Source organism: Medicago sativa, chromosome 3 (genome assembly GCF_051527215.1).
Source record: "Medicago sativa cultivar Bolivia chromosome 3, Bolivia_mono, whole genome shotgun sequence".
NCBI classification, from domain to species: domain Eukaryota; kingdom Viridiplantae; phylum Streptophyta; class Magnoliopsida; order Fabales; family Fabaceae; genus Medicago; species Medicago sativa.
Window position 1 is genome coordinate 72,163,831 of NC_140751.1, and position 17,073 is coordinate 72,180,903.

The 17,073-nt window shown below is 31.4% G+C and overlaps 2 protein-coding genes across 2 annotated transcripts; one reads left to right on the forward strand and one right to left on the reverse strand.

The window, feature by feature from the left end:
- Positions 1-5,697: 5,697 nt before the first annotated feature.
- LOC146939894 (arginyl-tRNA--protein transferase 2-like) lies at positions 5,698-11,704 on the forward strand. The gene is made up of 6 exons (XM_085753444.1): positions 5,698-6,012; positions 6,294-6,332; positions 7,749-7,899; positions 9,056-10,159; positions 10,485-10,818; positions 11,293-11,704. Exons 1-6 carry the CDS (start codon positions 5,883-5,885, stop codon positions 11,407-11,409), a joined length of 1,875 nt encoding a protein of 624 aa, XP_085609570.1. The 5' UTR covers positions 5,698-5,882; the 3' UTR covers positions 11,410-11,704.
- A 1,043-nt stretch (positions 11,705-12,747) lies between these two features.
- Positions 12,748-15,533, reverse strand: LOC146939895 (Yippee family putative zinc-binding protein). Its single transcript, XM_085753445.1, has 7 exons — positions 15,479-15,533; positions 15,292-15,391; positions 14,409-14,452; positions 13,742-13,850; positions 13,602-13,657; positions 13,107-13,215; positions 12,748-12,918 (listed from the first exon to the last, which is right to left on the reverse strand). The coding sequence occupies exons 2-6, from the start codon at positions 15,385-15,387 to the stop codon at positions 13,131-13,133; spliced, it is 390 nt and encodes a 129-aa protein (XP_085609571.1). The 5' UTR covers positions 15,388-15,391; positions 15,479-15,533; the 3' UTR covers positions 12,748-12,918; positions 13,107-13,130.
- Between the last annotated feature and the right edge of the window lie 1,540 nt (positions 15,534-17,073).

Here is a 17,073-nt window from a genome sequence, read left to right on the forward strand (position 1 = left end):
AAAACTTATAACTAATTTGTTAATTGATTAAAAACTTCAAAATTTAGTGGTGGAAGTTTTTATGATTTTATAAATATGCATGCTAGCAAAATTATGAAACAAAATTTGGCCCATAAGTATATGTTTATTCAACAAAATTGTAAGTTTGCACGTTTTAGTTAGAAAATTAAAATAATTTGAGGCGTCTTCGAAATCTTTTGAAACTTTGCATATCTTTTCAATGTATTTTTATAGAAGTTTCTGCAAACAATCGGCTCAAATTTTGATTTCTAGATCGAGTTTTTTATTGTTTCTTTTAGTTTTTTGCGCTTTTAAAATTCATAATGTCTATTGTCATAAATTTCCAATTTTATGTGGAAAGTCATATTTTAACGTCATAAACATGCATACAAAAAATCAACCTCTAGTTAACTTTTTTGAGCATTATGACTACAAGAAAAAATATTAGGTAAAAAATATAAAGAATCTTAGTTTATACAATTAACCCTAAAATCTATCGAATTTTGTTCAAATTATAGATCGAAATTGGATACTAACTTAATTTTGAACTTAATTTGAAAATGATAATTTTAATTTTAATGTAGGAATTCAAGTGTTGCAATTTTTAATTAAATAAAGTATAATAACATAATTAATATGTATCATCATGTTTAATCAAAAACATTATTTTAAATATTAGGTAAATGATACACAAATACTTATTCCATACTCTCTTGTATTAAATGCGACTTTTAGAGTCATGCATATTAATCATCAAGAGTATCACAAACTACATTCACGAAACAATCCACATGTATTCTTGAATAATACATTCTCGTTCCTTCTTCGTGTATTAAACATGACTATATGCGTCATACATGTCATGTGGGAATGAATTTTTTTTTTTTTTGAAGGAATGTGGGAATGAATGTTATATATGTTATAAGTACGAAGTGATTGTAAATTTGAACTCATATTTTCTATCAAATGACTAAATTTGTTTAAATGAATGCATAAAATTTTGTGACATTCTATTGTTTTTTTGGACAAATTATAATTTTCATCGGTTATCACTTTAAATTTAGACGAGAAATATCTTCAATATTAATTAAATGTTTGATATCACTTTTTCTTCCTATATTCGTTTGTTTTTTTTTTTTTTCATTATTTATTATTTTTGTACACACTTATAAATAAAAAAACCAAAGATATCTTGGAATTACTAAAATAAAGATTGGTATCTCTCTAACCATAAACATACACTCTTATGTTAATCTGTGAATAATTTAAAGGAAATGTTAACGAGTGTCCCTGAAACATTCTTTAAGACATTTAAAAAGTAAATTTTTATGAGAATTATTGTCTTTAATGCATTGAAAATTGAAACAATTGACTTTTTAATGGATAATTTCTTAAATTAAAATGCTTAAAAGGTGCTCCGGGAACACTCGTTAACAAGACTCATAGTTTAATTATGTAGCATGTATAACCTATGATCTATCTTTTTTTGTTTAACACCTACAATCTATCTATCTATTTATAATATATGATGATTACAACATGTGTGAATAATTAGATCAGACCAACCACTAGTTAAGAAGAAAAAAACATCAAAAATATCATTTTCTACACTTTTAAAACTTTGATTATACAAGTTTCAAATTATTTTCTCAAAACAAAAATTATTTATACTATATATTTTTTTTTGCAGGATATTATATTTATTTCCTTAACTAATACGTACACTCATTAGCATTTTCCTAATTTATTTTTTTATACAATTTTAATTTTAAAATATGCTTTTACAAGACAACTAATTATAATCTCAGTCACAACATCAAAATCCCATTTGACCATCATTCTAATAAATTAGGATGATTTTTTTTTTTGACCAAAATAAATTAGGATGATAATTTACTATCATACTAATATATCTAGCAATAAGTAATTATATTAATTCTTATCAAACTAATCATTACAATATATTGAAAGACATTTTACTAATATGACTAAACTTGATGTACCTTTCAAAAAAAAAAAAAACTAAACTTGATGTTTTACTTGTTTATCTATTTCATTAGTTAATATCATCAATTTTCTTCACTGACAATTACGTAGGTCTAAAAAGTTATCACAAAGTAATGGTTTGTCATTTTTCTTTATCATTATCCTTCGAAACAAAGACATTGCTTTTGAGTGCGTTATCTGATAATATGTTAATTGAAAATCTGGGAAATAAGAAAAGATAGCACGGTAAAAACAATTTTCTTTCACGTAATTAAAATGAAAATTAAATGAAATGATAGGAGAATGAAAGAAATTCACTGTTTTCGTTTCATGTCTGTCTAACTCAATATGAATTTGGATAGTGGATATGCTTTTTGTTTGAACTGCGTCGTACACAAACAATTATTTAAAATAGAACTCATCTTCGTTCTAAAAGAGGCATGCATATGAATGGAAAAAAAAGGTGATGTTTTATATCGCGAGGTGTATCCTCACGAATACATCACGAACTTGCTTTTAACATACAATATCCTACTTTTCCATGTTATTTTTTTATTTTATTGAAGTAAAAAAAGTATTGTAACCGTTTGCCGACAATGAGAAACTTAGCCACAAGGTTTTCCTTGTTGCAATGAAAAGCTTTGGCAAATATGTTATAAAAAGTTTCTAGAGCAGTGTTGAACTATGTTGTTAACAGATGCTCAACTGTAGCATGCGGTAAGCCTTCAATCGACTATCAATCATGTCACGGTGTGGCACATGCCATTGACGGCGATGTTGTTGCCGAGGCCGACACCGTCAAGAACCGCCTTTGCATCCACCTTTGATGGGTTTTCAAGTTGGTAGAAGGAAGAAACGCAAATGGAGATATTTGATAATGAGATTGAATCATAGATGCAACATGGAGAAGTTTGCAGAGTAATAGATTACTAGCACACAGAAGTCTTTTTCTTTATTTGATTAATTAAGATATCATTCGTGAAAACTTCGTGAAACCAGGCTCCGTGAGAACTAGCATTTTCCAAAAACAAAAGGCTAAATGAAGGGATAAAACCTTAAAGCATGCGGTAGCTTTAGTTTCATCAATAACCCAAAAAAGTCGGTTAACATATTCATACAAAGGCCATGGTTATTTAACGGGGTCCACCAATGTACCTTTATTTTTAGACTCTATATTAGGGACGCCCATAATAATATTTAAATTTATATTATTTACAAAATAAAATTATTTATTTTAATATGTACTGTGATACAATTTGTTTTTTCAAAATAAAATGTAATAAAAAATATCACCAATTATACTACCAGTAACAAAAAGTTAATTTTACTTCCCCTACAAAAAGACGTTAATTTTACTTTGGAAGCAGACGAAATTAAAATTTGCAAAATAATAAAAAAAAATTAAATAGACAAAGATTCATATAAATTGTATTATGAAGTTGTTTATCGGCGTTTATGATAAGCAATAAGACTAGTTTTAAAATGTTACTTGCAGGATCAAACTAGAAATCCCAGGGCATGTTTTGCAATCTTTTTTCAAGAAATGTTTGAATATTCATTGTTTGCTTTATGAACAAGGTGAATAAAACTGCTTTTTGTGCGAAGATAACTTCCTTTCGACATAAATCAGTGAAGAAATGCAAGTAAAACTTTAAAATGCAGAAAGTAAAGAAACTTAAAGAAAATTAAATTGCAATGCATTAATTTAAAAATGGTTCAACAAATCTTTACATACATTTCGACTCTTTTTTCTCTACGTTGGTACTTTGAGTGTATGAATTCTATAAATAAGATTTGCGACCCATTTTTCATATGAAAAACTACCATTTATACTAAGAAAATAACTACACAATTTTATAACTGCTTTCAACGTCTTGATAAGAAACTGCTGCCTTTGAATTTGAATTCCCTCTCCTTCAACAATAACTGCTTGATTTCGACCAACTCCAAGCTAAACTACCCTTTGCCAAAAACTAACACTCTTTAAAACTCTTCGAAACACCAAGTTCCAAACTCTGTCGAAATCTTCAATAAGCCTCCTTATGTCAAAGATAACACTTTTGATTCTCGAAAGAAAATAGTCAACCTTCCATTGACTGCATTAATTGAGCCTGTCGAAAATATAGGTCAACAAAAGTATAATTAATTGTAAATTGGTTTCAAATCGTCATATCTTTTTTTTTATTACAAAGAATATGATGATTTGTAATAAATAAAAAAAGAACATGACAATTTGCGTGTATGGTATTACTTCACGATGTCACTTTGCAGGTTAATATTGATGACTACATGTTATTCCGTTAGAGGTGTGTATCGCTTTCTGTCTTCGCATATCATCAAATCAACACTTAGTCATCAACACTGTAAGTGTTAATTTGATGATCTGACGAAGACATAAAGCAATATACGCCTCTAACAGAATAATTTGCAGTCATCAACATTAACCTGCAAAGTGACACTGTGAAATAATATCCTACACTCCACTTACAACTCCTCCTCCCACACCAATAACCTTATACATCATATCCATGCCTCACCTCCCTTTCCCCAACCTAAAGAAAACATACCAACAGTCGTCACCCCCCAATTTTCAGACAACTCAACACAACCTCGTGAACCTAACATGTAAAGGAATCCCCCAACCAAGGGTCCGCCCAAAAAAAAAAAAAGAATCAGCCCCATTTCCAACCTCCTCCGTAAATTATCCTCAAACCAACTCCCCACTTGTAACCCAACCCCGTTACGAGTCTGAATCAACTCTCTCCACCAAGCTAACTCATCCCTACCTCCCTTCACACCATACCGTGCCATACGACCTCCCTCCACCAAGCTGACCCATCCCCCTCTCTTTGGTATTAGTTTTAATAAATATTATGCAGTGTCTATAATTTAAAAAGAAAATATAATCCATGTTGAATGATTCGAATGTAATTATGACGTTGAATGTCTCATAAACAATCCTCTTCCAACATTGACTCTATTATTAAGGACCAATATTAACTTTAATGTTTGTTTTACTCCCTCCGTCCTTATATGTAAGCACCTTTTACCTCTAATAAAAGGGTGCTTACATATAGGGAATAAAAGAGTGTTTACATATAGGGACGGAGTGAATAATATTTTTTTTTTTTTTTTTGCATGTCATGTGTGAAGTCAGACAAGTTGCATATTACTCCCTTCGTCCCTATATCTAAGCATCTATTTGATTTTATTTTTGTCCCCAAATGTAAACCCCTTTTCAAATTACTAGATGTATTTATTATTTTTTTCTAAACATACCCCTAATTAATACTATTATTTTGTCTTGAAATATGAAAAGTCAAATTTAATACACATACAGACAAATGACAATTTCGTAATATTAACACGCAAAACAGACACATTAATTACACTGACAACATTTCTTAAGAAATGTGAAAAAGACAATGAGTGCCTACATTAAGGGACGGATGAAGTATTTAACTAGATAATTTTTTACAATTCAGATCGCATGTGGAACGAAGAGACTCCATTTTATATTTACACTATTTTTGTTTTTAATATTACGAAGATATCCATGATTTAAAAAAAAAAAAAAGTTTTAGACTATGCCGTTCAATACAAGATAGTGCAATTTTGATTTTTTTATGCATTTTAGTTATCAAATTCGTAGTCTAAATTGAAATTTCAGACCTATATCAATATTTAAGTCCGACAAATTTATTGTTTTTCAAGTTGACACATTCTTGAGTCATAAAAACAAAATAAAAAAATTGACAAATTGTTTGCACCATTCCAAAAAAAGAAAAGAATTCAAACAAAAAAAAAACTGAACAATGAATTGAAATCTGTTCTGAACCCAATCAAAGATCGAACAATCCCTAAATTTTCATCTCTTCCGAACCCGAAATTGAAGAATGTCGAGTACGAAGAGGAACGAAGCTAGCAGTAGCAAAACCCCAAAGGAAAGCGTTGTTGCTGATTGCGGAAAGCGTCGAAGCTCTTGTGGTTATTGTAGATCTCCTCGTCCCAATAGCATCTCTCATGGTTCATTCCTTTCTCTTCAATTCCCCTAATTTCGTTGAATTTATTTGCGGATTATTGTTTTGATGCTTTTGCTGAAAACCCAATAAAAAAGTTTTGGTTTTTAACTGAAACGTGAATTGGGTTGTTGTTGTAGTTGGTGGATTATACTTTGACTTTAGATTATTTAAAAAAAAAAAAAGAATTTCTTACTGGGTTGTTTGGATTGTTGTGTTATAGGAACTTATATTTATGTGATACTCGATTTTGTAATTAGATGTTTGTTTCTTTTTTTCTTGTTACAGGCATGCTGGCATATAGCCTTACGGTGTATGACTACCAAGGTTGGTGTTGTTTGACATTCTTTGTGCTTGGCACTCTTCTCAATTTGATATTGCTGACATTTTGCATTTATTATATAATAATTTCTGATAACAAGTTAAGAAATTGCAAAGCTGAAATTAACTAAATTGATTTTGCTCTGTGATGTGTTGTACCTATATGACATGGTTTGGAACTGCAAGTGTTGACTTAGTGAGTTGTGCTGTCCTTTTTGACACTGAAGTGATGATCTTGCTCATCATTGTTCAGACCCCTCTTCTTTATAGGCTTCTAATATATAATGTTCCAAATGTGCTTATGCTTTCGGATAGATTTGCCAACAAACCATTATAGGCTACGAAGCCCAGATACTCCTAAAATAGGGATGTATCCATATAGGATACGTGTCGGACATCGATACTCTGCGGACATCGATACTCTGCGAATACTCTCGGATATGTACCATAAAAGTATCATAATTACTTTTTTTTAATTTAAAATATATATTTTATAGGATACTTATAAGATGCTTCACGGATATACTCTCGGATACTTATTGTAGAAAAGATGAAGTTTATAAAAAAAAGTTGAGACAAGGTTGTGATAATTCAGTGGATATGTACATGATTCAGTTGAAGATGACACTAGACTTCTTGAATCAGTAGAGTTATCTCTTGACGAACCAGACTTAAAATTCATGTTTTTTTTATGGATGATGGTAATGGGAGAGGAGACTCACTTGGTCAACATCAGACAAAACTTGTTTTGAATTATTCTAGTGATGCTTTTGTTGATATCCTAACATAGGGATGGAGAATAGATTGTGATTTATAACAAAACTCTACACTTTGTTTTTTGATCACAGGTATTATATTTTGTAAATTGTGATATTTATAATTATTATATATTAATGAATGCATATTTCTGTCAAGTATTTTACATGCATTTAAGTTTTATTATAATTTTTTATTAATGTATCTTAACTGTATCGTATCCTAAATTTCAAAAACTTTACTTATCAGTGTATCCGGATCGTTTTACTTTCACACCCACACCATGTATCCGGGCTTCATAGACTATAGGCCGAGTAGGATGGTTAACGACCGAGTCAGGCTTAATAACTAGATTAGCATGGCTGAGTAACCTCCCATGAACAATGAACTAGTACCTAACTTCCCCCCCTTCCAAGAATCTTTACTTAGAACCATTTCTCCCGACCTCTTTAAATAGAGAAGGCTTATCTCATCTAAAAAGGGGACTCATTATTCACTGGATAGCCACCGAAACAAAAACCCTGTTGCGATCCTAGTTATTAACAGGAGCAGTAACTTCTCTCGTTTAGCTGATAAGAAAGTGCTTTGATTTAATACTCCAAGCTAAATTGATTTGCTGATATGACTTTCGGATTAACTCAATTTCATTTTATTATCTTCTGTTAGCTCTTCTTGATCGGGGCTGGAGAAGATCTGGAACTTTTATTTATAAACCGGAGATGGAAAAAACCTGTTGCCCTTCCTATACAATCCGCTTGAAAGCAAGTGACTTTGTTCCCTCTAAGGAACAACTTCGTGTATCTAGACGAATGCAAAGGTATGCTTATTTCATGTGATATTTCTTGAGAGACATACTTTTGATTTTTAAATTGATGGTATTGAAATTAGTAACTGTTGTTGCTTTTTATTTTCAAGTTCAAAAGCTTTGTTGGCATCATTATAGACATGATATGGGAGTATATTATACAATTATCTCGAATAAAATAGAATCCTCACTCATTTGACTGATATAATTTACCATCATCCTCTTTCTCACTGATACGTAATTTGAACAATTTTTTTTTTTTTTTTAAGCTCTTATGTTAATTACCTTCAGAGTTTCCTTTATATGTTACAATTTTCATTCCCCCGGAATCTTAGATGCTTATGCTTTCAAATTAGTTCCTATCGAATTCATATTTATCTCTTAATAGTAAATTAGAGTATACTCTTTTGAGATTGACTTAATCTCATTGTGTGCTCTCCCTTAAATATATTATATCTTTTATATTTTATTGTATATATAAATGCATATCTATGCATACTTATTTTACACACTTTTCTCTTAAATGTTTCTTGTTTTAGTTTTCTTGAATTTGAAAATACTCGTGCAATGCATACGATACTTGCTAGTTGTTAAACACAAGGAACATTTCTATTTACAGTTAATTTTTATTCACTATCAGTAAAAGAATAAACCTTTGGGACATGTGTCACTTCCTGGTGAATGGTGATTTGATTTTTTCGAGCAACACTTTCTTTTTTACTAGTGTCTTTTTTATTATAAAAAAGTGTATGTGAGTTGAGACTTGATGGCTAACCAGAGTCAGGGAAAGTCTTGAGGTTCATCAACGAAGTCCTCACATAGTCACATGGGCAGTGAGACTCAAACTCACATCCTTTTGGAATACGAGTTGAATACCTACCAACTGGACCAATTTTCGTAGGCTTTGCCACCATTTTTTTTATTTATAATTAAAAACACTTTTTTCTATTTTCTCTGGAGGTGGGCGAAAATTTGAATTGCATCAATGTATTACCATAAGGTGTTGCTTCTCCTTTCCTTTATTTTAGCAAGAACTTTCAAGGAGGTTAAATACACGGGATTTTTTCCCCCCCTTCTATTATATGCAATTCACTTCATTTGATATTTGTAGCCCGTAAATGTTCCAATTTGTTTGTTCCACTTTTCACCGATGGTTCTTTCTTCCTAGGTTTTTAGATGGAACCTTGGATGTTAAAAGAGTTGATGCCATGGAGGAACCAAATACTTCAAACAATTCAGAAAGCCTTGTCCATAACAACCCATCATGCTCCATGTCAGAAGAATCTCTATCTGTTAGCAATAAAGAGGTGGATGAAGTTGAAAAATCTTTGCACTATTTATCCGATCAGATTGATAATGCAGTGCACATGTTCACTGAGAACGGGGAATTTCCATCTGGTATTCAATTACCAAAAGCTTCAGTCAGAATGGTTTCACAGGGGAAAAAGAAGGTATTAGCCAATGGGTCCGAAGACCTCTTATATAGTAGCAATATAGCCTTTCAAGTTGCTGCATCTATAAACCGAGCAAAGTCAAGGGACAAGGATGGTAATGATTCTAAACCATCAAGAGATAGTGAGAAGGAGAATGGATTTTCTCCTAAAACTATTGCAGAAAAGCTGGTAGCATCTTTAGATTCAACAGTGAACATTTCTGGTCTGTCTATCAGGGCTTGCAATGGACATGTAAATTTTTATGCTTCTAGTAAGCAAGTTTCCCAAAATGTTACTATTCAAAAAGCTGTAATTCCAAAGAAGTCTGCAACGAATCGTAATATTGGAGGAAAGCGAAAACTTGAGATTTGTTTGAACAGATCCAGTTTTGATCCAGAAGAATATGCTTTATATAGAAAATATCAGAGAAAAGTACATAATGATAAACCAGAAAATTACACAGAAAGCTCATATCGCAGGTTTTTGGTTGATACTCCATTAATATATGTTTCACATACTGGTGATAACACAGTTCCTCCTTGTGGTTTTGGCTCTTTCCATCAACAGTATTTAGTGGATGGTAAATTAGTGGCAGTTGGGGTTATAGATATTCTTCCTAACTGTTTATCGAGTAAATATTTGTTCTGGGATCCAGACTTTGCCTTTCTATCACTAGGCAAGTACTCTGCTCTTCAAGAAATTGGTTGGGTGAAAGATAACCAGGCCTATTGTCCTAGTCTCCAGTACTATTATCTTGGCTACTATATTCACTCTTGCAACAAGATGAGATACAAAGCTGCATATCGCCCTTCAGAGCTACTATGTCCTCTTCGCTATCAGTAAGTTAATTATTCAGTTCAGAGTGCACATGAAACCACTTCACCATGCTTGTAGTTTATCCAAAAACTTGAAGTGCATAAACGTAGTCTCTTGTTTTTTTTTTTTTTATTATTTATTTTATTTTATTTTATAACAATTATTGGTGCAATCTGTATGCCTATGAAATAGATAATGTTAACTGATTATCGCCTCTTCATAGTCTTCTACTATATCAGCATGCTGTATAGGCCGTTGCTTGATTTTTTTCTTCTGAATCTGATAACTTTTTGCCCACCTCCTATATTATGTGAAACAAGGCTAACAACATCAATGAATGATCTCCAGGTGGGTTTCATTTGACATTGCAAGGCCTTTGCTTGACAGAAAGCGTTATGTTGTCTTATCAGATGCTTCCATTTTACAAAATGGAGAGTCATCCCCACTTCAAGTTGCTGAAGATCAAGACACAATGTTAAGCCAGGTTGATGACAGTGGTCAAGAAGATGCAAATGATGTTCCAATGCATGAAGATGAAGATGAAGATGAAGAAATGGTTGAATCTGAATTGGAAAGTTCTGATGATGAACCTGATATAGAAACTACTTCAAATGGTGAACCAGAAAATGGCGATTTCAGCAAAGTTTTGCTAGGGATAAAGGGATCCCGTGTGAGATACAAGGTATGATCAGTTCTCTGTGAATAAATACTCCAGTTACTTCCTGTGCTTTAAGCACCTGGCCATCCTTAGAAAATGTTAGTTGCGAAAAATTGTAGGAAATGTAGTTATTATCACTAAATAGCGAGTATGTTTCAAAATGGTGAATTTCAGACATGTTGTCGGTTCCTATATTTCTTCCTTTTCATACTTCTGTCTCCCGAAAAGATATTACCAAGACAAAATTGTAATTTCTCCTCCCCTACTTACCGATATTTTATTTGGAGGTAACCGGATTGGGGATAGTGATAGAGGAAAGAGTTTGGATCCATGTGTTTAAGGAAAAACTAATATTCCAATGTAAAACTAGTCATGTTGCATGTTTAGGTAGACATGTATGTTTAACAATAGCAAACTCCTGCATGATTTATTTGTCCCATTCTGGTCTGATTTGTTGTCTACTTTTACTTGCATATACTGCACTATTCATATCTGAAGGATCTGCAAAGTGTATTTGGTCGTGAGCAGCAGAGATACTTGGAGTCACAGTTGCAGAAATACAGGAGGGTTGTCGGTCCAGTGTTATCCGAGCGAATGGTCTACTCTCTCGGTTAATTATATCTCGGAACTTGAATCACATAACATGCTACTGCTATTCTCCCCAGCAAATAAGATCCTGTATCCAGCAGCTGGAGCTGAATTTGATCCCCATTTGTCTCTAGGAATGGCATCAGCTGTAACAATTATGTGAACTTAAGTTTTTGGTCAATGGTTTGTTTTATTTAACATGTCTGATTTGTTTATCAAATTTCTTGTGCATTTGCATATACGGAATTTAATTTAATGGCGTATCTATTTTGCCAGCATTAGTTGCTGAATATGGAATGAAAGTGATCGATTTGCGTTCTTAGTTGAAGCATCAAGTTGGAAATTTATGCAAGTTACCTCAATCAATTTTATGTTCTATGAAAGCTTAGGTATATGATGGTTAGATGATAGATCAATGTATATGATTAATTTATCCTGTTGGTGGAAACAATGGATCCATGTTATACTGGTTCCTGGGTCTTGATGGGTTCTTTTTATGCCTCTACTACTTGCTGCTCATTCGATTTGGTAAAGAATCCAAATGGAATGTCTGAAATCTTTTTTTTTTTTTGTTGAGGGACGGAATGTCTGAAATCTGAAAGGTGAACAGCGCTTATTGGATAGTTTTGCCGGTAAAATTAAATGTTATTTATCCCTATAAAATTTTGAATTTTTTTTGTTCGTTTCAATAAAATAATCACAAAATATTATATGAAAATAGTTTTGCTTGATAGATTTGATAATATTTTAAATGTGCCTATAAAAAATTGTTTAAAAATTTAAGCCAACTTGACATGAGAGTTCAAACTACTTGCAAGATAATTTTGCAGTGACTAAAAGTGAAAAACATAAAAATATTAGAGACTAGAAACAGAATTTTATAGGGACTACAGGTATATTTATTTAATCCTTAAAAATATTATATGAGGTTATTTTCAGCCTGAATTCAAGAACTTGAGTATATACCGTTTTTTTTTTTTTTTGAAGAAACTTTGAGTATAATCAAATTATAATTGAAAAGAGTGTCTTAATAATTAAATTAAGTTTATGAATTTTTTACTTGCACAAAAGGGAAAAAAAGGGGCCGAAGTGTTTTAGGTTTTCGCAAGCACAAAGACCATACTAAAAGATAAAATTGTTCTTATAAAGTTTGTAAATGTTATGAAGAAATTATATGAGAAGTTATAAAAAATAAAAACCAATTATAACTAATTTTTGTTGAGGAACCAATAAAAATATCTGTTTATAAACATACGGCCTAGTGTAAGTGTTTATGTCCTGCATTAGTACATGAATTCAAATCTTTGCATCTCAATCCTGTTGTGTCAGTGTTTCACATTCAATCAATATATTATTTGCCAACAATTATTCAAGAAGAAACCAACATAAAATCAACCAACCAAGTTTTGGTTATAATAATACATAGTTTTCAGCAGTCTTTTATTTCAATTTCAATACATTACAATTACATTTACATTTACTTGACAGAGATACATCACATGATACTGGAAAGGCTTTCTTCATCCAACTATGGTGCTACAAATCGAAAAACACCCAATTAGAAGTTCGAATATAAACTTAAACTATTTCTTAATAAAACAATATATTCACCAATTAGATCTACTCAAATTATGTTACTGAAAGAGTATGACAAATGCTGATTTTGCAAAATTTCCTGTATAAATCCACATTCATCTGACTAATTTTAGGGTTAAGGAATGTACAATTAGGAATGGCGAGATGAATGGCTATAAATCATCTGCATCGCTTCCGCCAACATGTGCTCCATTGTTGATCCGATAATTGCTACCATCAGGACCTGATACCTTGTACCTGCCCAATAACACAATTCATCTAATCTAAACCATTACATAATTGGACTCTGTTTGGGTACACAACTTAATTAAGCATTTACAGTAGTACAAGCGTTTTATCATATAAGTGATTATGTATACTATTTATATATCAAAAGATAATATAAAATCATATGTTTCTACATTAGCTATAAGATGTTTTAATAAACATGGGACTTATAGAAATAAACTGAAAACAACTTATAGAAATATCATAAGCTATTTCCATAAGTTCTCTCAAATAGTCTTACAAGTGCTTATGCCAGTGGATAATCTCAAATAAACCAATCTAAAGAGACTCTTTATGCTCAAGAAGACATCACTTTGATTATATTAGGAATGTTATCTTACAACATTTCTACTGACCTTTCAAGCACAGACTTTCCTTCCTTGTACTTTTGGTCTTTTTCGTGGGCAATCTCCTGAAACAGCACCATTTCTGTAACTAAAAGCTACATAAAAGAAGGAAAAACAATTATATTCGAAGCACTGCCTCATAATCTTACATATTTCCAACCCACAATCGATCCACAACCCACACAGAAAATGTCAGCTACAGTATGCAACCCAGTCATCATCGGTCTCTCCTCTGTTTCGCCAAGAGAAACATTCACGCTGTCAAAGAATACAAAGTTTCAATTTTCAATTATATCCTTAAAAAGAGGCAACTGCAAAAATATATTGTAACAAGAGGCTACAGATTAAAAACTAACATTTTCGGTCAACACTTTGGTTACACGTTATAAGATCCGCAATGATATGATTTCATATTTGACCATAAGTAACTCATTTAAAAGCTTGGTTTTGTACTTGATAGATAAATTTTAGCGGTTAACTTTTTAGGAGGAGAGGGAATTTGTTAGCAGCAACGTCGAACCCTGAACCTCCTTCTTAATACTCCTTTAGTGTCCAAACTCATACCAGTACGATACACCTTCAGGGACTTGATCGACATATCTTATATGCAATAATAAGATGATGCACAGGCGGGCATGTGGCGTATAAACACAAGTTCTTGAATAAACAAAATGCTACTATTTTTTTTCTTCTCTTTCTTCTTTTTAAACCACATGCAAAGACATTACCATTATTGGCGACGGTCTCAATACAACAAGTGAATGTTTTATTTCAATTTCTTAGGAATCACACAATGTCAGAGTAAGCATAACTTACACTTTATTGAAGAGATAAGCTTTCCCATGTCTGGAGTGGAAAGTCTAAAATAATCACATAGGGAAAAAAATTTAAGTTAGATTAATTGTTCTTATGAAAAACTCAATTAAGAATTGGGGCCCCAATTATAAAATTACCATAAATTTCCAAAAGAAAACAAAAAGACTAAATTTTTCAGAATTGTAACACTAGCATTATTTTCCTTTGGAAGATAATATCCTCCATATCATTCACTAGTATTGAGGGAGAATTTGTTGAGAATCTATGCTGGTTACGATTTACAACTTGGTATCTTCAGTTATTTAGCAGCAACAATGTTTAATGACAAATCACAATATCACATTAGACATACATCAGTGATTCAGTGTAGTGTATCATTTGTGAAATACATCTTTTTTAAAACTAAACAAAACATCAAAACACAAGTAAAAAAGACAATGTGAACTTATAATGTGGCAAAAAGGACCAACTTATTGTAACGTTACTAACGTAAGTGACCAGCTTGAAACTTTGTAAATATATGAAACCAACTTGAAGTTTAAAATAACCGTAAGAGATCAAACATCCAATTTAGCCTATAATACTACTACTCAATGTGATCAATTTTCTCCAACCAAGATAATAAATACAGTGCAAACAAATTCTAATATAGAGAAGAACAACACTTCTAAATGAAAAGCAATAAATATTTCATGTTTCTAAACGAACACAAATTCTAAAGCGAGCACATTAAGCAATCAATAAAGAAGGACAAATCAATTAGTAAAGTGATTGTTTCTACATAACTGATGAATAAACAATGAATGGATTGAAAATATAGAAAAAACGCCAGAAAAATAATTACAAAAAAAAAAAAGAGAGAGAAAGGTGATGAAAAAGGAACCTTGGAAACGATGTCTTCATATAAAGCAAGATGGGTGCGACAGTATCTGCAGGAATAGATCTTACCTTCTAGATTGATCACAAACAATCTCCCCATGAATCTGTGAAGAAGATGAAGAAGAAGAAGAAGATCAAAGACATTGATTGAGATAAAGAAGAAGAAATGAATGGTTGAAGATTAACGTTACCGGTGTGTGTGTGTCTGTTGGTACGATGCAGTTGTTGTAAGAAACGTGGACTCACAAGTGAGATCATAAACAACACTTTCTATTTATTGCTCTTTCATTTTATTTTATTTTTCAATAAAATTGCTTTTTCAGATTAAGACATACTTACTTTATTAGAAAAGATTTTTTTTATTTTAGAAAAAGCAAGTTTTTTATTATAAAAAATAATCATTGTTTTTCTTTCTTCTTTTTTATATAATAAAGATCATTAATTTCATCATTTATGCATGACATTATTATAAATTTTTTTTTGTGATGGCCGGGGTTCAAACCCCGGACCTTGCATATTTTATCCATTGTCTATACCAACTGAGCTAAGCTCACGAGGACGGACATTATTATTATATAATAATAATATAAAAGGTCCATTACTTTTTTTTTTAGGAATAAAAGGTCCATCACTCAATGTGTTTATATCGCATGGAGATTGACTAAGATATTTTGACAAAATCTTTTACATTATATTATTTCCTTATACAATTTATTAAAGATACTCAAATTTATTTTAAGATTTAAAAAAAAATTGTTTCATTATTGTTGTTATTATATTATATATTATATATATATATATATAATCCCATAAATGATATCCAATAATTTATGTATGGAATTTACATTGAATTTGGATGTTTTAAAATTATAAAATAATTTTTAATAAATTAAGGGCTTAATTATTCAAAAACATATTTAGCGGATATTGTTATTTCTTATAAGAAATGAAGAGGATCTCACCTCAGCATTCAATCGAGTAAATTTATGGAAAACCCAAAATAAGGGAAATGTCTCACTTGAAATTGATAATAACAAATTAAAATTTAGTATCTAGTTGGAGTTTCTTTCTTCTCTTTATTATTTTTATGGTTCTTATAGATTCTTTATCAGAAAGTCACTTGTTCTTTAAACATTCCAATAGTCAGCTGTTACAAAAAAAAAAAAATCAAATAGTCAGCTGGTGATATTTGAGGGGAGTGAATCATGCCAGATAAATTTTATTTTGGAATCATGCCAGATAATTACACATAATTAAAATATTAGCAGATAATTACACGTAACTAATATATGCCTGATAAACTTCAATTTTTTTCTTGTTTTTCGAAAGCTTTAATCTTAAATTCATCACAAGTAGTGACCAACAACCAACAAAACATGTTATATGATCTCCACATTGTTATGAAGACTTTCGATACAAGAATGTTCACATGGATCCACCACTAACTTTATTGTGCTTCCGTGTACTTGTTTGCGCGATCACCTGGTCGAACCAATGACTTTGAAGTTCGAGTTAGTCACCCCAACCTATTAATTCTGATATCACTGTGGAGAATAACCCGCACACACTAAGGCTCAATCTAGGATGAGAGATCATGATAGGTTTCCTATTGTGAGCGAGTTAGAGCAAAATTTCTCAGCCATTGGTTTATGAAAGTCTATGGACCTTAGTGTATGCTGTCAACATTTAATACTTCCTTTCATTTCATTACCACTCTCTCTCAACAACTCAGATCTGCATCAAACAATGAGGGAACAAGAAAAATGCACTCTTGAATTGTTAAAAG

Bases quoted from the DNA above. Each gene is read 5' to 3' on its own strand.
- LOC146939894 (XM_085753444.1), top strand. From the start codon at position 5,883: ATGTCGAGTACGAAGAGGAACGAAGCTAGCAGTAGCAAAACCCCAAAG. The intron at 7,900-9,055 runs GTATGCTTATTT...CTTTCTTCCTAG, and splicing joins GTATCTAGACGAATGCAAAG to GTTTTTAGATGGAACCTTGG. The intron at 10,160-10,484 runs GTAAGTTAATTA...AATGATCTCCAG, and splicing joins CTATGTCCTCTTCGCTATCA to GTGGGTTTCATTTGACATTG.
- LOC146939895 (XM_085753445.1), bottom strand. From the start codon at position 15,387: ATGGGGAGATTGTTTGTGATCAATCTAGAAGGTAAGATCTATTCCTGC. The intron at 13,851-14,408 runs GTAAGTTATGCT...ATTCTTTGACAG, and splicing joins GCTTATCTCTTCAATAAAGT to CGTGAATGTTTCTCTTGGCG. The intron at 13,216-13,601 runs GTCAGTAGAAAT...GTTATTGGGCAG, and splicing joins GGAAAGTCTGTGCTTGAAAG to GTACAAGGTATCAGGTCCTG.